The following is a 21,095-nucleotide window of genomic DNA, read 5'->3' on the forward strand; positions in this document are numbered from 1 at the left end:
TGTTATTCTTTTATAATAATTAAATTATTCTTAGAATAATATATAATACTAAAAAAAATGTATAGCATCTTTCAATACATAGTTACAAGGGTACATATGCACACCAGCAGATTAGAATAACATTAAAAGCATAGAAAAAATTGGGTGCCGGACTTGAGATGTTAAAAGTGTAAGGTACAATATAATCAGGTTGTACTGGAATTAAAATAGGCAAAACAATTGAGCTGATAAAACAATAAAACAATAAAACAGTAAAACAGGATTCACAACACAACAAATTAAAATATAAAATAACAATTAAATTAAAACAAGCAATCAGCAAATTTACACTAAGAAGGCCTTTCTATGAAATTAGGTTTTGGTTCTAGGTTCTTAGGTCGTAAGTTTCATCCAGCAAACTGGTCTGACTGGTCTGAACAGAGTCAAAACTGAAGGGCTGAAAACAAAAGTGAAAGAACTCACCATATGTGGGGAAGGCATAACTTAAAGTGTAATTATGAAATGATTTACAGTAAAAGCACTTTGCTATGGAAAAGGTTACAGCCACAGTTTTGCTTTGAATGGGAATGTGAGACTGTTTAGCTACCAGTCATATTCAGAGACACTTTATGAACCATGTTGTTGTTTGATTTGCTTTGTTTTTTTTACAGAAGAGCAGAGAGCTGGCTGGCAAAGCTACAAAATATTCATGCCTGGAAATAGCCAATTGAAGTGAAGTTGTTTTCAGACTTTATTTAAAGAGAAGGACAAGATAAGTTTAATAATGTGACCTCAGAATAAAAAAGTTAAACAATTGTGAGAAGAGTCTTTGAAATTAGGGCCCAACTCGTGACAGCACGGTCTGTGCAGAAAGATCACCTGATAAAGGATGTTGGTGATGCATGAAGGGGACATGTATCTGAAATAACTTTGACAACAGCATGGAGAGGGATGTTTTAAGTTTGACAGCAAGGGGATGATAAGCTCTGTGCTGACTTGAATGAATGGGCAGTTTAAGCAGTCCTGCCAATTTAGTAAAATAATATTTCTAATTCTATTTTTAATCAGTGACAAGCTACTCATCTATGATAGTGCAACATTTCCCTTAAACAACACTATGGTTTGAAGTTCAATCTGGTTATAATACTCTTCTATAAAGAGTTACTTGAGTATTGCGTAGCATTTCTTTCATTATGTTACAACACAGCACAGATCAATGCCCCACCCTAAATATTTGACAGCCAGTCTTTTAACCAACTACAGATCTACAAAATGATTGGCCAAGACAGGGCTTTATATACAGCCAACAATCAGTTTCACGGCATAAGGAAAATAATGGGAAATTCAAATTCTACCCTTGTGAAACTAAACAGAAAAAAGTCCGGGAACAAATACAGGAAAAAAAAAACCCACCCACAGCAGAGATTGACTAAACTTTTTAGCTACAGAATGACTGTTAAACTGATCAACCAGTCAGGCTTAACAGATACACAGAACTTCGGCTTTTTGTGGTTCTGTGGAAAAGAAGCTTTGCCAGTCTCTGCTGGGGTGGGCTACAACTCAAGACTGGTAAGTCAAAGAACATTTCTGTAACACAGTCCTCCAGTTTTTTGTTTAACTGTTTTTTTTTTGTGTGTCAAATGGGTCGAATTAGGCAATGGAGCCCAACTTGAAATCAGTAAAAAGTCAAATGTAAACAGACATTAATAAATCATACTTTTCCCCCTCTATTTTCAACAATTGCATTGAAATACTGATGTGTTAAATACATATTCAATTCACAATATTATTGTTTACCAACATCAAGAGATCTTCTTATTCCAGAGCTCTTTCGTTAATCTTGAAGCGTAGGTTTCCCTTAAGCTTCCTCTTATTCAGATCTTTTCAGTTTTGCCGCTGCACTCTGTCATAGCTAATACTGTTTCTGTTTTTTTGTCATCAAGCTGGACAGAAGCAGACAACAAAATCCAGAAATGTTTGAAGAGATGTATTCAACAGATTCTATCCAACAAGCCAAACTTATCCCAAAGGTGAGCAATAGGAAATAAAAGCTTACTCATTCTAGTTATGTAACCTAGTTCCATTGTGTTAGCTTGGATTCGGTGTAAAGGAATCTGACCCGAATGTACAGAAAACCCATCCAATTACATGATTGTTTAGAATGATCAAGAGATTTTCTCATTCACAATCTGCTTAGTTTTCCTCTGATCACATAATTTAGACCTTACAGTTTTCTGTCTTCATTTTTTCATAGCAGGTGTTAATTTTTTTTTTCTTCTTTATAGGGCGGAGAAAAGATTCCAGACATGTTTGAGGAGACGTGTTCAACCGGTTCTATTGAGGTACACCCAAACTTATCCCAAAGGTAAGCTCTGAGAAGTAAAAGCTGACTCAGTTATGTGGACTGGAGTTAGCTTGGTTTAGGTGTAAAATAATCTGACTCGAATGTACAGGAAACCCAACACAAACCTAAAGTCACCTCAGTGAATACTTAAATATATCACAAAAAAACACAAGAACAATAAATTATTAAATACATTTCAAATCAAAGAAGTCAAAATTAGTATTACCATTATTTAGTTATTTAAACAAATTGGAGATAGATTTAAGTCCTTGTTTATTCTGTTGTTGTAAGAGTGAAATGATTATGACTTTAAATGTTTCTGATTATGAAAAATAAATTTGTCTTTTTTTTTCATCCAGTGAAGAGGATCAGAAGAAAGAGGATGATCCCTGTGTCCTGGAGGATTCGATCAAAGTTCCCCTTACTTTGGCATCACCCCAAACATATTATTACTTTATTAATCAAACAAAGAATCAGGATCAAAATTATTTTGAGAATACTTATAAGCCTTCAGCAGTAATTGTATTTGACAAAATTTTATTACCACCGTTTTCTGAGTCTAAAATACTTTTACTGGTAAAAACAACATTTGAAAATCAAACAGATTTTACCGAAACTGAACTTTTAAATCAGGTAATGAAAAATGGAGGGCATTATGATTGTATTAATCAACCAACTGAAGAGACACTTAAGAAATATAACTTTAGACATCACTTTGCGGAATTCAGAGGGAGGACTAAAGAATTTGCATTTGCTGTTGTTTTAATGAAAGATGGTCAAACCAAGTTTTTTGCTGGGGTTGAGCCCCGTCATCGAGGCACAACATCTGCTGCTGGAAGTGCATTACACGCAGAAGAAATTCTAATTCCTGATCTAGATAAGTTTCTGTTCAATAATAGAAAGAAAGTGCGCAGTATTCTCATTTATACCCTCTACAGTCCATGTTTGAAGAGAAGTCAAGATTGCACCTGCTGTATGTTTTTACTGGTAGAGAAAGCTTATCAATGGTATCGTGAATACGGCATTATTACTGAAGTGTTTTTTACGAAGTTTTGGGGACTCAATAATCCAAATTTATTTAAAAACATTACGTATTCTCAAATCTCAAGTGATGGCCGCCCATTGTCTCAGTACTTGAAACCCCTACTCCGTTTGGACAGCAAGAATTTCACCAATTATTTTAAGCAGAATAGTAAGAATAAACAAAAAAAATTTATCACAAAAAATATTCAAAAAACATATGAGGAGGTCAAAGATGTGCCAAGAACCATTAAAGACCATTTGGAACAAGGCAAAAAAATCATAGATAAAATCATAGATACACTCAATATTCATCCTAAGACAATGGACTCATTGAGAAATGTATGGGAAAAATTGGTTCTCGACAGTTCAATGCCACAAATCAGAGACAAAATCAATCCAGATTTTAACATTGCAGTGGTTAAACTCTTCCTTAAAGTTCTGGATTTGTATACCCCCAATAGGAGTCCCTTTAAGCTTCATCATATTCCTATAGATATGCTAGAGTGAGAGTTTGTTTGATACATTCTTTTTCAATTCACATAAGTTTGGGCACCATAGTAATTAGAACTTTGATTACTGTTGTACCTCAAACATGTTTTCTCTGGATCTTTGTTCTCTGCTCTGTCCTCAGATCAGGATGGATATGTGGATATGTTAGATGGAGAATTTGTTTAATACATTTTTTTAATTTATATAATAAGTTTGGGGACCAATTGTAATTAGATCCCTGATTACTGTTGTAGCTCAAATATTGTTTTTGTTCTGGATCTTTGTTGTCTGCTGTCCTCAGTTCTTGACAAAATAAACCCTTTACATTGATGCGCTGTGTTTTGTTTCTTTATGATTGACAATATGCTTCTGCCTGTGATTCAACCATTCAATCTGTCCAGTGTACTTAACACATGTGGAGATAAAAGTGAAGTAGGTGAGGAAAGAGTAAGAGAGTATGAATCTCTAGAGTCAGCAACCAGAACCATCTTAAAAGGTAAAAGAAAACAAAGGACTAGAGGAAATCACAGTTTTAAAACAAAAAAAAGTTTACCACACTCATAGATTTGGATGATTTGCGGTAAGTTAATCACAGAACTGGAGAGAAGAGGAAAAATCTAAATGATTCTCTGAAGGGAGTGCCCAGGTGACTCAATGCCAAATGCCTTATACATGTGTTGTGTTGTTCTCTCCCTCTGAGTCACCTGACAGTGATCAGATCCACTATTGGCTGCGACACCTGTAACCACTCTGTTCATGACCGGACAATCAAGTTTTTGTGAAGACCAAGTAAAGCTCTATTGTTTCTGTGTCAGTAAATAACCAACTAAAGGGGGTTTCCAGCTGTCCTTACAGACCAGAGGGGTAATCCAAACGTTTTGTTCAAGTAATCCAAGTTAGTAAACACACTGGTTTAAATTCCTTTATTAGTAGTTTTATTACTGATACATGACCTTGTTAGATACCATTGTCCCAGCACACATACTGTATTTGTTTTTCACATGGAGCATTGAGAATTGGCACAAACAATATACAAATTAACACTCCTGTGTACAATATAGAAATGAAGAAAACGGAATATAAACAATAAATATTCAAGAATGACGTGAGCAGAAGATAAAAATGCAGAGTTGCATCTTAAAGGGCAAAGTGTTTTTAAATATGTGCCGTCTTCTTTTTACCTAGTGCAAACATTAAATCAAACCGAAAGACAAAAACAGCTTTCCGCCCTAAAACACTTCAACTTTGTCTTTAATCTGAGAAGAGTACATAAAGGGAGATTAATGTACTTAAACCAGATCAGACTCTGTACGGAGATTCCCAACTTTGTGATGGAGGGGAGTTAAAATGTCTTCCAATCAAAAGACCAAACAAAAAGTCAGCATGTAAAAAACAACTAAATCTCATCAGAAGTTCACACCGAAGCTGAAGTCGAGCATCTTCCACTTGCTGAACAAAAGATTTGTCAAAACTGTTTTTTATTTCAAAAAGCACATAAATTAATAAACATTAAACAGATTTCAGCCCAGAGAATGTATAAGGCAAGCAAGCTCATACGGTATGTACAGTCAAGGTTACTATTTACAGTGTTTTTACATGTTGTTTAGTAGCAACAGTTAAGAAGAGGTTTGTCTCCCCCTACTGCTTCAGACTTGTGTCACACTGCAGACAGCAGTAATGACTGCAGAAGTAGTCGTGCTTTCATGTCTGTCACTACAGAGCACTCAGAGGGAACCAGGCCCAAAGAAAAGAGTGTTCAGGAACACCCACACCCTGGCCTGACACCCCCTCCCCATCGGAAACAATACCTGATAGTGCTCTTGGGTTAATTACTTCCATATTGCTTAGCTTTATCCTGGGATCTAAGATGAAGAAATACTTTAAGACGTTTCCACACCGCTGCATTTAAGAAGTGAGAAGGTGCAGAGCTGCTGCATCACTTTCTAATGTTGAACACAAAAATAGACAGACATCACCACTGAGGTGAAAGCAGATATGTGCCTAACAAACAACAGCAACTTCTAGACTACTGTCTGTATTGGGAGGGAGCACTACCATCACTCAGTTACAGTGTTATCTTAAGAGGATCGGTATCACATGACTGATATATCACTGCTTAAAAAAAGACAACTGATTGATGTGTTTTAAAGGAGTTATGTTTAGATGAAGCCAACAAAAAAAAGCAAACACTAAACAATGCAACTCCAGCGCTGTAAATGACTTGCTGTACTGTATGTGAGAACTGAGCGTGACAGAGCCAGACTCACTTCAATTAATGTAAAATTAAAGGAGGGACAGCTGAACCATACACTATTCCTCAATTTCTGAGTCCTAAGATGCAGTTGAAAGGGCAAAGGTAAAAAAAAAAGGAAATGCACAACAGGCTCATTTACATATAATCCTTTAAAATGACACAGTAACATGAGCTTGGACATGGTGATAGAGAAATACTAAAGTGGGGACTTATACATCTGAAGGGTGATCTCACTTCCCATCTTACTCTACAGCGGGAAAAAAATGACTGTTGGAGATGGAGACGATAACATCTGACCTTTGCTAGCATCATCATCAGGTCCAGATAAGGACCCAGACTTGTTGCCTGTTCACACAGGGAGAGTGGAACATCTAGCTTTCAACTGGAACTTAATAAGAGTATGCCAGAGAAAACAGGGAACTCAAATGAAACATTTTAAAACTTGGGAACACAATATATACTCTTGGTGTGTACGACAAGGACTTACATATGTTAAGAGGTGTTCAAATAAAAGAGAGAATTCCTGAATATGTCACTCACTACCTTTCAGATAAATAAAAAGACATATCCTGACTGTTTGTATGTAAAGAGTGAATGAATAAAGTAAAAGCTATCTCAAAGACCTGTTCTTAACCTCATGGTGGACACATACTGCTAAAAACCAAACCTGCACTTTGCCAGGATTTAAGCCTGAAAGAGTGACACAATCTTAGTGCGTATTATAAACAGTGTCTATGTGTTTGTGTGGAGAGCAAACAGGGGGGAGAGAGGTCCGCAGGCTGTGGATGGAGCCAGTGTAGGCAGGTGGACAATAGGCCTCATGGTGGCGTTTCTGCGTTATTGGTCGTGGTCTTTTTCTTTGTCGTCGTCGTCTTCTTTGCTGTCTTGGTCTGAGTCTTGCAGAGGGGAAGGAGGGAGACAGGAGACAGGAGAAGACAAGGAGGGGGGAGAAAGCAAAGTAAATCAATGCAATTGAGAAGGCAAAGGAGTAGAAGAAGAGGAGATGGACAAAAGTTGAAAAAATAGAAGTCCAGCAAGGTCTGCCTTAAAGGTGACATATCACGCTTTTTTCATCAAAATATATTGGTCTAAGAGGTCCCCAAAACATGTCACAACACTTTGAAATCCGATTTTGGCATGCCTGAAAAACCCTCTTCTTCAGCCCTGCTCAGAACGGTCGGTTTTCTCTCTGACCACGCCCCCTCAGGAAGTGGATATGCCCTCTGAATCTGATCCAGAATCTGATCCTGACAGAGAGGCGCCTGCAGCAGGACCTTTCTGAACGATTGGTCACAGATTCTGTGTTTCTTGTTGTTTTATTTGTCAGTATGTCGACGTGTGTCTTGGTACACAGCTACAGCTACAGCTACAAACATGTAGCTATGTGGCTATGCTAACTAGCGCTAGCACTTTTCCATGAAAATTAAAATTCATCCACTAGATCTTCAAATCTGCAGACGTGGGGAGTAAAACCGACCTTTATGTTTATTAAGACAGCCTACAACTAGCATGCCTCCTCCTACGCTCCTTGTTAGCACACGTGTGCAGGTAATGAAAAACGGAGGAGGAGTTGAGTTGTATTTTATAAAGTCTATGGGCTGAACAAGCTCCGAGCTCTGACCGGATATTTTTGTGACGTAACAAAAACACGGAAGTCTGAAACGGCTCGTTTCACACACATTTACAGAAAGGTGGAGAAATCAAAACAGGGGCAGAATGGATTTTTTTCATTTTCGGGGGGTTTGTAGACATGCCAGGGAAACATAATTCAGGTAGAGAACCATTAAAAAGTCGATTTTTGCATGATATGTCACCTTTAAGTTAGATTGAGTTTTTTTGATGAGTTGTATATTGAAATTTCACACATACAGGTCAGTTTACTCTTTCTAAATACTTGTTTATAACAGTTATATTCATTTTTAATGTCGGTGAAAAAAAGCCTGTAACCACATTTCCCAGCATCCCGCCAGAAAACGACATTCAGTTGCTTTAATTTGATGCACCTGATAAATAAATGTTTATCTCAAATTATACAGGAGAGTGTCTGATAGTTAAGATGCAGTTTTACCCACCGGTCCTCCTCATGTAGCCAGAAATCGCTCTGAAACAAGAAATCCATCCCTGTTTTTCTTTTTTAATTTGGCACTGGGGAAAAGTTAAATGGCATAATATAACACGCAGGAGAAGTCTATTCAAAGATTCCCTTATAAGAGATGAAGGGTTACCAAAAAACCTTAAAACACCCCAAAATTGGTGGCAAAACCAGGCCTTGAAACAGTCAAGAAATCATGTTTGATAGGGGCACAACATTGTACCAGAGAAATCTTCTCTCGATTAGTTTTTTTCTCAGCAGAGCATACGAGTGTCAGTAGACCCTTCTTAGATCAGCAGAGAGAACAGGTACATGAGAAGTAGAACAGGGGGAGATGGTCCGCACCTGTTGTGTTGTTTCTATTACTTTCTATTACTGCTATTACTTTCATAAGCGCTTAGGTTTAAAGGCAAAAATGGAAAAACTGAAGATAATTGAAGAAAAGTAAACTAAGTTTTGTTGAATTTTTAATGGCACAGTTTGGCCCATATCTATGTGGATACAAAAAAAAAACAACTACTGGTAGAATTAACAGTGTATTCTTTTTAAATCATTCATTGGTTCCTTGCACTCAACCGTCCTGTTGTCTGATGGGCCAAATTTCAAATTTGTATAAGGAAATCACGCCTTGACCCCTGGACAAAAGAAGAGAGGAGTTAAAAAGCCACTATCAGTGATTGTGAGAGCGTATGGCATTGGTTTTCTACACATTTATGATGGCGCCATAGACTGTTGACAAAAATAGAGGGATCTTTGATGTTTTATCGGCAAGTCTTAGCGTACTTTGGTTAACGGCAAAGGTGCTACATGAGTCCAGCAACTCTACCGACCAGGTCTTCATATCTCACAATGGCCCTCATTCATCAAACGTACATATGACCGAAAACAGGTTGTACGACCATTCACGCAATGAGGATAACTCAGTCGTTTTTCATTAAAATTCATGTTAAAAATTTTTTTATGTACACTGGAAAGCGCTAAATATAAATACAATAGTTTTGCATTACATCCATTTTTGTTAATTTTATTTGACTTTTTTTTTTTTTTTTTTTTTTTAAATGAAGTGATGTTGATAAATTAACACGATACCTCTTCTGTCACATGCAGATTTGTATGCTGCATTTAGCTGGTTTGGAAGGCATATATTGCCTAAAGTAGACTTTAAAAAGGGTCAATTTGACCCGCAAAATAACAGGAGGGTTAAGCAACATATGAGATCAAGTTGACATCTTCCTCTGTGAAGGCTTTGCTTATTTTAGCAAGACAACCCCAAACCACATTCTGCATATTAAACAACAGCATGGCTTCATAGTAAGAGGGTCTGAGTGCTAAACTGGCCTGCCTGCCGTTCTGACTTGTCTGCTACTGGAAATGTTTGGTCCATCATGAAACATACGACAAGGTACCCCTTACCTCAGCAACTGAAATTCCACATCGAGCAAGAATGGGTAAACATTCAGTTTGAAAGTGTCCTCTGTTCACAATCCCTTTCAGAGTGTAGTGAAAGAAGAAGTGAAGTGATGAAACAAAGTGGTAAACTGGTAAAATGCGGTCACCGATAAGCATTTGATGAACCAAAAACAAAGACAATGAAATCTGAACAGTTTGCTTTCTTTTACAGTGCAGGAAACTAACATCGATTCAGCCTTTTTCTTTTGGCTTGTCTTGCTGTGTGCTCACATGTATTTGTGTGTGTCTTGCGTGTGCATGTGCCGGTGGTCAGCTGTGTTCTGTTGAACCACAGATGCGTGTGTGTGTCCATCGACCGTACCTCTGTCTTAGCAGCAGCAGGTTTCTTGGTTGCCTTGACACTGGTGCTGCGTTTAGGGGCTTTTTCTCCCAAGTCTTCATCAGAGTGTTCTGTCCTTGTGTCTGATTGGTCAGAGCTGTGTTGGGATGCTGCATCATCAGCATGGGCCAATGAACGAGCTGCGAGAAAAGACAAAATATTAGTGTGACTAAATGATGGCGCTACTTGTGTTTCATATTCAAAGCAAAGGGAAAATATGATACCAGATGAAGAGTTTAGGCACCAGAGAGACAGAGTAGAGGCCAGCTTCAGTCCCACTGAACAAGTCATTAAATATAAGACTACAGAGTGTTTAAAGGTGTGCTTTTTTTCATACCACTAAATTACTGCAGATACTGACCGTGACCTAACTTAAAACTAGGGATAGATCGATTATCGGCCGGGCCGATTATCTGCGCCAATACTCGGCATTTTGACGCATATCGGCATTGGCCTTTTTTAAAAATCCGACGGCCGATGAGATAAATTTAAAACTGGGTTATTTTGGCTCAAAATTCACTAAATCAAGTGGCAGAAATGACACTGTCTGCAGAAACCGTAGCCTACCTTGTGATCTATTTCTACCTACCTTGTGAGACGAGCTGAGCAGCATCCGTTGTGGCCCCTACAATTACTAGTGATTGGAAACTCATACAACCCCACTTCAAAGAAACTGAAATACCCCCATAAAACAAAGATAAGTGAAAGATTAACATTTCGGTTATATTGACATTTTGGAAAACTTTATTTACTGTAGAAAACTTTAGGGAGCTATTTATTTGTTTAAGTTTTCATTTAACTTGCCTGGGAGCTCCCTGCACTTTGTTAAAATTTTAAAACAAAGATGTCTATTGTCTAAGATAAAAAAAAACTTTAACATGTTGCAAATCTGAAAAGCTGTTAAATAAACCTATGCTTAAAGGCATTTAAACGTTAAGTATTGGAGTTTGTATTATTCAAAATTTTGACGCCAATATTTCCCCTTTTACTGCAAATGAATATTGGCTTCCAAATATCGGTTATCGGCCTCCTTGACTACTAAAAATCAGTATCGGTACTGGCCCTGAAAAAACATATCGGTCTATCGCTACTTAAAACTGCACTTATACTCTCCAAAACACTAATGTTGGCAATGTAATGAAAAGAAAAGGTCACACTAAATAGGAGTTTCTTCTGCAAATCCACCATTACAGTTTCAGGGTGGAGAATTCTGGGTGAATAAAAGTACACTGTTTGCTGCTAAAAGTTATCTGGATCACAAAGTGACTATGGTTCTGCAGCACTGATTTCTGGATGTGGGAAAACCAAGCAACCAAGTTTTTACTAGTATGGAAAGTCCCAAATAACAACAAAAACCATGCCCACAACTTTGGTTTTGCTGGTCACAAGATCTGAGGAATCAAGGAATGATTAAAAATAAACAAAGCTGCCTTAAACATTCACTGTCACCAAATGATGTTTCAATAAAGCGCTTTTCTTGAAATGTATTATCTTGCCAAATACGGATACATTTTACTCTGAAGCCGTGAATAATTACACGCCTAACTAGACAACTGTCATGTAAAAAAACTACAGGACAACTGACCTAATGTATAAACTAAATCTCTTTTGCACTGTGGAACAGATTTTCTCATGAGTGAGAGTCTTTTTGATGATTGTCTCATGCACACGGCAGGAGAAGTGACATGCAGTCCTGTCAATGGCTCTACACTATTTACCTGATCTACAGATTATAAAATTGGGGAGAAAGAAGATACTGCAAGCACTTAACATTGGTGTTAAGAATGCAAGATTGGCATTACTTTTCCATGCTGATTTTCCAAATGCTTTATGAGGAAGGAGATGCACTCAAATCATTTGTTGGAAAGTAACACTGTGATGTATTTAGAAACTACAATTAACAGAAAATGAAACTAAACTATATTTCTGAAACAGCAGTGTTCACCAGGGCAGCAAGCACCTACTCTTCATGATCTATTGGTTCCTTTATTTTCTAACGGGGTTTAATGTTCCAGTCTACAAATGGACTGAAAACAGCAGGCGGGATCATTTAGAGCTCATAAGAATATCAAAACATAATCTGCTTATAAAGCTATTAAACTTGAAACTCTAAAAAGGTCTGACATTTGAGAAGTTGGATCTGACTGAGTAAAAGAAATGTGTAAAACAGTTAGAAGTTAATCTTTCTGTTAAATAAGAGAGCTAGAAACTGACTCATCAGCCCAGGGGCACTTTCTTAAAGAGTAGATTCAAAATATTTTCCCACTGTGCCCCCCCCCGACCCCACATGACATGTTTGAGTCAGCTTACATCAATCAAGTTTGTTACATTAACATACCACTGTCAGTCTTCTCTTTAGTAAAAGCTGTTTCAAAAATATTCAGTTTGGTTCAGTCCCTGGAAAGAGACTGTGGGATGTAGATGACAGCTCTGAATCATAAGTAATAGGACCTCTGAGCATGGATTTGCTTCGTCTTGTTCTGCCTAAACAGTTTTAAAAAAAATCTAAAAAGGATGATTTGTGCCTGAATATCCTAAACTTCAGCTATCTGCTTCCTTCACTGATGTGTTTCCTCTGTCTCAGATACTGGGTTTTGACTTTGGCATGGCTTCTTTGTCAGTAGAAATTGAAATGTGTCACTTTGTTGTGTTTGCTAGCTGTGTCTCTGTATTCAGTTCACAGCTCGCCAGGCCCACACAGCCAGCCAGTGAGCCGGCCGGCAGCATAGTAAGACATAAAGCCTCTCCTCCCACTTGAATCACATGTTTTCACCCCCCCGACACTTTTTCACATCTCCTCCCCTTCACTGCCACCCTTCAGTGCCTTAAATCACATGACACTACTTGGCCCAATTACCCCTAATCCTGCTCAAAGATAGAAGAAGTCCTTTGAGGAAATTCCAGCACAATCCCCAATCTGTACAAAAGTCATGCAGTATGTATTTAATGTTTCCTTGCATTTACACATGAAGCTGTAAATGAAGCAGTGTTGGTTGTGCGTGTTGTGTAGCCTTACTCTGCCGTGTAGTGCTGCTCTTGGCCCGGGGCAGCGTGCTGGCCCCTGAGCTCATCTCATCCATGGGGTCCCGTCTCATGCGGGAGTCTGACGTGTGCAGAGCCAGGTCATCGTCAGCATTAATGAGAGTCAGGTCCTGCATGCTGAAACTCCGCAGCTTGTCTGACAGCACACCTTGCCCCTGGACATCACAGGAAAAACAACAGATTAGTGACATGTTAAAAGGGATCCTTTCCCACTGCGTCGCTCAAATTTAGAGGGAACAGGTCATCGGTATAGAGTTGCTTTTAATTATTGTTTCGTGTGTTTAGGGGAAAACTGGTTGTTCAAGTCTCTCCACATAAGGCTGACAACATGGGACAGATTTTCTTGGCAAAAATATTAGGAAGCCAGGGATCTAAATATAAATATCCCATCTATTTCTTGTGCAATCTATTTTATGTCTCTGGCCACTCAAGCTTTTTCCACAACTTGTAAGGAAATAAAACCCTCCTGATTGTGTCATCTGTAGCTTTAATAATTTGTAGATTGAGTCCATAAGCGATAATTCAACTACAAATGAGTTTGATAAAGTTTTTTGCAGTATTATTTATCCAACTAGCAGCAACTATAAAAAAAGACAGATTTATCACTAATCAAATTGTTATTTTTGGCCACACTTTTAACAATTCATAATAATCTAATGACTATTTAACATAATATTGTAAGCTTTTTCAGATCAAGATCTACTGATTTCACCTTCAAGGTGGCTGCAGTCCTTTCAAACACAATAATGTTTCAATTATTTTGATCCAGCAGTGTGTGCTCTCAAAGATCACTTGAAAGGTAATTACCAGAATTTCTTACATCAGAGATAAACTGCATCATGATTGGTTTAGACATGATCTGTACTGATCTGGATTCAAACTGAGTCTGAATAGGGTTAAAGACTCTCGCCACACGATCGAATGTAAATGAAAGGTTGACAAATTAACACATTAATGCTTTCTGTTTCTGTTTCAAGCAAAACAATCTCTGTGCAGAGGTACAGACAAGACCTCCAGTCAACACAAACAGCTCACCTTGGTGGCTGCAGTGACAGCAGCGTTAGCAGCAAGGTTGAGACCCCTCTTTCCAAACCTCATCATGGTGTCATAGCTCCTGTCTTTGGCCTGTGCAATGTACTCATCTATCTCCTAAAGCACCAGACCAACATTAGAGAAGGAGAGTGAAAGACAACAGTTTTAGCAATTTGGAACAAAGAAGAAGAGGGACATAAGAGGACTGGAACTTTGGAATATTTCAATATGGACATGAAAACCAGAATACATTAGGGAATTAATGAATTCAAAGGTCAGGTTCCCACCTTCTCTTTGTTGGACAGGGTAGGATGGACAAACTTGCGGTAGAGGACGCTGGATCCCTTAGTGTATGGGGACAGGAGCCAGATTACAAAGGCAATCTTCAGCTCAAAGTAAAATGGAAACCTGAGAAATGAAGATAAAGGGTAAAACCATCAGCAGAGAGACACAAAACAAAAACGACAAAGCTTTGAGAAAGTTAAAGACACCTGAGTTACAAAGAGAGACACATCTTTAGAGAAGCCAATGTGCTGATCTGACATTTAAAAAGGCAGAACAATCTGTGTGGGTTTTATATTCTGTAGCTAAAATAAAAATGGGGCACTTTAATCAAACATTACTCTACCAAAAAACATGAAGAGCACTTCATACTAGGCACACATGAGTGCTTATATTGATATTATATAATATATAATCAGTGCATTTATCACAAGCTAGTTTAGGGTCACAGTGATGAGCAGCTCCAGACTCACCACGACAGCAGCAGGTCTGTTGCCGTCTCTGCTGTGGTGAACAACGCGAATACTATCCAGTACATCATCCACTTCACCTGGACACACACACACACACACACACGAGGAGAGAATACATGACAAATATAACACATGAAAACACACAGCGTACAGTGTGCACATGCTGAGACACGTGGAGCTAAACAGACAACCCACTACAGATATGCAGCATATGTTTCAGTCCTCTCAGATCACATCAGTGTGCATGGTTGATCTCCAGAAAACAAAGGGAACACGTGGCTTTTTCTAAATAAACAAAGATGCTATATAGGCATTTGAAGGGAACTAGTTCTTGTTAATTTGGTTTAAAAACGTCCAGAAGGATCAAGTATACTAACATCAAAATTCACTCAATTAGAGAAGCCATGCAAGGTGATGTATTTAAAAAGGCATTAACAAGCCAAAGTCATGTGACCATATAAACACACATAATGCTGAATCACTGAGCTAATTAGAAACAAGAGGGAGGGAAAACATTAGTTCTAAAAAACGTTTGCTCCATCTGTAGCTTCTGCAGCTATTGAGGGGGGGGGGGGGGGGGGGGGGTTACATGGTTGCTATGGTGACCGGCTAGGAGGAAACTATTCTCCAGTGCAAATCTAGGCGGAGGGCCAGAATGCTGCTACATCCTCCTCCGCCTCCTGGATCCCCCCCCCTTTCTCTTTTCCTCATCCATTGCAGTGATGAGGTAAGCAGGGAGGACCCCGACTCTCAGCAAGAGGCGGAGCAGGATTTTAGTGCTTCATACCCTCGTTTCCACCGGCAACATTCAGACTCATGACCCCTTTATTTATTGTGTTGCTGCAATAGTTCCTGAGCTTTTGGCACAATGCCACCATACTCAAACGTGTTTCACGATTATATTGACTCCCTGTCTATTTACGCAGAAACAGAGAACTATCTGAGCACACTCTTCCCTTTCCCTTCATTTTGTTGTATTTCATGTATGTAGCTTTAATATTTTATTTACCTTTTTTATTTTTTCCATTTATTGAAAAACATAATTCATCTGTGTCACTCTTATGTCTGTGCACTTTGTCTCTGCCTCTAAAGACTAAAGTGACTTCCCCAATGCACTAGCCTGTGTTCAGGTAATGATCACCTATTTCTGTATGATCTTGTTTTCTCTAATGTATTCACCTGGTACTGCTTGTTTCTTTGTTTATCTACCCCTAATTAGTGTTGGTATGAATGTGAGGTGTGTGTGTGTGAAGTGATCAATGCTCTGGAGTGGGTGGGATCTCAATGGTGCTTTTGTTCATGTGTTTTATAACATCAGTCACAAAACTCTTTTCCTACTGTTACGTGTCACAGGACCTACTTTGTACTTGTCTGTGCATAAAAATAAACAATAAAGAAACTTTGAATTCAGAAATAAACACGTTTACAGCCTGGTCCAAAAAAACGTGTTCCCAGCTCAATGTTAATGTCTTATACTCAGGTATGGACTGTATTTCATTTTAAAATACCAAAGGTAAACTTGGAGGAAAAATGAATATCTGTTCAACATCATGAGAAAATCAGAAATAGCACATTTGAGCTTGGAATCATTTTACATAACAGGATCGTGTTGTTTCAGGCATTTAAGAATTAAATGGGCATGAACAAGATCAATGGCACTGACTTTAATGGTATATTGCCTCTTTGGATTAAGTTATTTCTTTTTCTAATTATTAAAAAGATTTTGTTTATACCTAGTCTCCGCTCTCCAATGACCTTTTTAATTAACCACTGGATTTACTTTGCAACCGCTAGGTTTAAACAACTTAACTATATGCTGCAGAGAGGTAGTCATGATCTGAAGCCCAGCAGGCTCTTATGTAATCATGATGAGGTGCATGCACATTCATACAGTCTTAGTTTGCATATGTGGGATAAAAATAATTAGATCATCAAAGAGATGAAAGACACCTACACACTGTAGTCTGGTTCCAGGTTCTGTTTTTAACACTATATGGGCATGAGAACCATGTTTCAGAGTAAGAAAAAGGGGTAGTTTAGAGGTAAAAAAAAGGAAGGGAGGAAATGCTTTATCCTCTTTTTGCCTTAGGTGCAATGTTTCATCCAGGGTGGGATACCTAATTACCATCTATTCTTTGTTTTTGATGTTGTCTGATAGACAGTAATCATTGCCATATCCTCAAAACATTGGAAATGATCTTTAGGTGATGGAAAACAGAATACTTATGGTTAGAAATCATTCCAGGATTTTGATATGGGCCAATTAAATCTTTCCAAGTATGTGCCTTGCCTTAATGTAATCTGTGATCTTTGTGTAATATGGCTGATCAAAATGTGCATTTCAAATATTACGTAGAGTAAAATTAGCAGACAGCAGCCCAGGGCAAAACTACCCAAAAGTCAAACATGCTCTGCTGTGGTTTATTGTCCGGAGGTTATACTCACATATTCCTTCACATTCTTCGTTTTGACAGCCTTGTATGAAGAGTATGCTGGATAGAGAGTCCCAAAGGCAAGGCTGCAAAAAGTAGAAGAGCATGAAAAACCCAGGTCAGAAGGGGGATTCAGCTTGGGAACATGGCCTCTGGGTGCTAAGTGTGACACCTAACAAACTTGTGACTGCTTATAAAAGCAGGTTGGCCATGTTGTCTCAGAGCCTATGTATGAGAATTGCTTCCTGTATTCCAGAGCTACTAATGCTATCAGGGTTAAGACAGAGTGATGATGTTACATTAGAGAGCTGGCCGGCATTAACTTTTCAAAACACAATGGCATGATGCATAACGGCAGATAATGGAGATCATGGAGTCAGGAAGGCTGCAGCCAGTTCAAGTGGAAAAACACACAGAAGCCTGCCAGAGGTGGATCACCATGTGCCGGTCCACACGCAGTGTCAAACACTGTGCAAACAGAGTTGTGTTTTTGATGTGCATCCTGTGTCACTGTGGTGATCTGTGCTGGTGTGACAGGATGTTCAATGCTGAGTAAGTGGACATAAAAGAGAAGACAGTTCACAAAGTCACATTCTAGCTGTGTTTCTAGAGTGTAAACCACTGCTTACGGCTTTGAATACCATTACCTGTCTAACGATGAATCATTTTTCTATCTCCCTGTGGGGTTTATTGTGCTCCCAGATGTTGGTAGTCTGAGGATATCCTGGTTTTCCAGGCATTTAAGTAGGTCTTGTGTCCCAGTTAGCTACTGAGCTGCTCAGTCATGTGTGCAGCACTTCTCAGCTTTGTACAGAAAGCCGAGGCGACTTTCAGCAGGCCTCTATGCCAGTAGATTCCCTCAGCAGACTCCCAGTGCCTCTTTGTGTTCCCATCTCAGGGTCTGCTTCTCTAAGTTTCAAATACAACACCAGATATTGTGCGTACAAAGGTTAAAGCTATTCTTCTCTTTCACCTGTTTTAAAGTCTGTTCCATCAAATCTTACTTATGTTAGAAAATTGTCTGACACAAAGAGGTAGCATGCAGCATTTTTAAAAGCACAAAATAAAGAAGTGGAAACATTGATCTTGTGTTGGATTTGCAGCAGCTGTAATTATGCATTTCAAGTCGCATTGTTTGCCTCCCATCGACACATGACCACCTGAGGCGCAGTAAAGTGGAAGAGCCAGCTGGAAGCCATTATAAGAAACTGTTTGTCAATGTTGTTCTTTACTTATGTAATCCAAGCAAGCAAAGTATTTATGGGGAGGCATATCAATAACATATCTATGCCTGGCCCTGGGTCTTTAAAAGGGAATGGTAAGATTTAATTTCCAAGTGCATGTACAGCTCAATTAAATCAATACGAAATTGATAGGAACATTGGAAAACAGGTGCATCCTGTAGTCCAAAACAACAGTAATCCAGAATTATAAAATTGCCAGCAGAGGGGACGAGGATGATGACAGCAGACATTAGTTGAGTCATCCACACAGATGGGATGTGGTGTGTACAGGTGGAAGCAGAGGCCTAGACTATGGATGCTGCTCCTCTGAACACAGGACATTAAATCTGTGTATTAAATTAAAACATTCTGTTTCAGTGATGTTGAAAATATATACTTCATCCACACTGATCTGGACATTAGACAGCACTGGATGGATGAAGTGACATTCCTGACTGGCCTGCTGAGCTGTGCCTCGCCATAACATTTTACAGACTCATGATCCCATATGTTGCTGAGATGCTGAACACTCAGAGCTGTGATATTTAGGCTGTGCAGTTTAAAAGAAGCCATAGCACGCACTTATAAGTCACTTTCTTTGTCTGTAGCAGGTCACGCATATCAGTCAGATTTTACTTCAATACTTTGGTTGGCTACCAGCTCATCTACCTGCCAACATGTTAGCAACCAGAGGCTAACAAGCGCTGGATGCAAATTGCACTGCATCACTGTCGTAACTGAAGACACAGGACAGGGGTTAGGACAAACCATTGCTTATTTTAGTACCTACTAACATTTAACCCTTATCATTTTTCTACACTCATGAAATGTGACTAAAAGGAGACATATATGGAAAACAGATCACCGAAACCTAGCTAGTTTGTGCAGCATCGAACAGCTGATGAATGGAGGCTGATGCTGCTAACGGAACAGAACAGCCTCGTACTCACACTACTATCCTCGAAATGATCCACGATACCATCTTGATGGACCGTTGGCCGTCTACCACTTCAAGCAAATCTACTCAGTTAGCAGGCGGGCTAGGTGCCCCCCCATTCCCCTCCAGGACGCCGCCGTTTGTTGTGATGTGAACCGGGAGGCTGGCCCGGCGCTGCTTGCCTGCTTCTCCGTGCTGTCAGGTGGGTTAGCAGCAGCAGCGGCAGAGGATGTGCTGCAGTCTGGATCCAAGCTGCTCTGCTCTGCTCGACATCACTGTGGAAAAGACTGGCTCTTAAAGACACAGGGCACCCTGTAAAATGTGTCAGTTTGAATCACAAAAAATAAGTATTGCTCCTCCTCCCCAGAGCACTGACTAGCTAATCACATGATCCTGTTACTTTCAGGGGTGTCAAACTCATTTCAGTTCAGGGGCCACATACAGCCCAAGTTGATCTGAAGTGGGCTGGACCAGTAAAATTATAACACAATAACCTATAAATAATGAAAACTCAAAATGTTTCCCTTTGTTTTAGTGCAAAAAAAGTACAAGTACATTCTGTAAATGTTCACATTTGATGAACTATCTTATTTACAAAAACAGCTGTTGTATTTTTAACCATGATGAGTCTCATAGTGGGGCCAAATATTATATTCTTTAAGCACTGAAACCTGCTGCAAACACACCAAGCACACAGGTTTCCCATTCACCTGACAGAATAAAATGAAAAACAGATTGATTATAATAATGAAGGAAAACTTGACTATTTTGGACCCCTCAGCTTGAGTGTGAACAGTTTGCTTGCTAGACAATGTTGTATGCAGCGGTAAAGCACGTGCATGATATGTGGCTCCTTTCGAAGATTGTGGATCCGCAGCTCCAGCTTTGACAAGTTTACACAACCTTTAGTGCTAATTGGATCATGAAGTGAAAATTGCATTTAAGGTCTTCTCTGTGATTTTTTCACTTTGAAGAGTCATCCTGTGGGCCGGATTAGAGACTCTGGCTGGCTTGTTTTGGCCCACAGGCCGCATGTTTGACACCCTGGTAGCTAATCACATGATCCAATGACTTTAGAACAATAGTGGCAAAGGAACAAATTGTGTGCAGGAAAAGTTCTAATGACTCAAGGTTTAATCGCCGTTTCATCTTTGATTGATTCTGAAGAAGATATTTGGTGATATCACACATTTTGCAAGGTCCAATAATTCCATAAAAAAATGACATGCAATCGGATCATTCTATAACAAACCCTATTCAAGATGCCTTGCTTTTACCATACAATAGGTCTTTGTTGTTTTAAACCAGGGGTTCTCAAACTTTTCAGCCTGCGACCCCCAAAATATAGGTGCCAAAGACTTGCGACCCCCACTGTTCCTCAAAATGATTTAATGTGGCTTCATTTAGCTGTTCTACTGAAAATGTGCCTACCTATATGAACATGTGTCTGTGTTTCCTGTGCTGTTATGAATTAACCTGCTGCTAGTGATGCTTTTGATAATCAACTGTTAACTTACCCTAAATTTAGGGGTCTTATGGCAACAAAGAAAGGCAGAAAACTCATTAAATTTTCTGTTCTCAAGGTTTGATTTAAAGTTGAGCTAATATTTTTGTCAATATTTTTTACTATAACGGCTAAAAGGCAGTATTTTTAGATAGCTTAAAAAGAAACCATTCTGAAAAACATCTCACAACGCCCTATTT

The 21,095-nt window shown here is 38.9% G+C and overlaps 2 protein-coding genes across 3 annotated transcripts; one reads left to right on the forward strand and one right to left on the reverse strand.

Annotated features, from left to right (window-relative positions):
• The first annotated feature begins 1,383 nt into the window (after nucleotides 1-1,383).
• LOC117817809 lies at nucleotides 1,384-4,145 on the forward strand. 2 transcript variants are annotated; one of them, XM_034690570.1, is made up of 4 exons: nucleotides 1,384-1,548; nucleotides 1,923-2,009; nucleotides 2,265-2,344; nucleotides 2,683-4,145. In XM_034690570.1, the coding sequence occupies exons 1-4, from the start codon at nucleotides 1,429-1,431 to the stop codon at nucleotides 3,851-3,853; spliced, it is 1,458 nt and encodes a 485-aa protein (XP_034546461.1). In that variant the 5' UTR covers nucleotides 1,384-1,428; the 3' UTR covers nucleotides 3,854-4,145. The 2 variants fall into 2 exon arrangements, with proteins under 2 accessions (XP_034546461.1, XP_034546462.1); XM_034690571.1 differs by lacking the exon at nucleotides 1,384-1,548 and adding an exon at nucleotides 1,737-1,826.
• A 598-nt stretch (nucleotides 4,146-4,743) lies between these two features.
• Nucleotides 4,744-19,766, reverse strand: reep2 (receptor accessory protein 2). The gene is made up of 8 exons (XM_034689765.1): nucleotides 19,405-19,766; nucleotides 17,245-17,317; nucleotides 14,800-14,876; nucleotides 14,332-14,452; nucleotides 14,048-14,161; nucleotides 12,987-13,167; nucleotides 9,953-10,110; nucleotides 4,744-6,985 (listed from the first exon to the last, which is right to left on the reverse strand). The coding sequence occupies exons 1-8, from the start codon at nucleotides 19,434-19,436 to the stop codon at nucleotides 6,908-6,910; spliced, it is 834 nt and encodes a 277-aa protein (XP_034545656.1). The 5' UTR covers nucleotides 19,437-19,766; the 3' UTR covers nucleotides 4,744-6,907.
• Between the last annotated feature and the right edge of the window lie 1,329 nt (nucleotides 19,767-21,095).

The sequence above is a fragment of the Notolabrus celidotus genome, chromosome 8, assembly GCF_009762535.1.
Source record: "Notolabrus celidotus isolate fNotCel1 chromosome 8, fNotCel1.pri, whole genome shotgun sequence".
Classification (NCBI taxonomy): domain Eukaryota; kingdom Metazoa; phylum Chordata; class Actinopteri; order Labriformes; family Labridae; genus Notolabrus; species Notolabrus celidotus.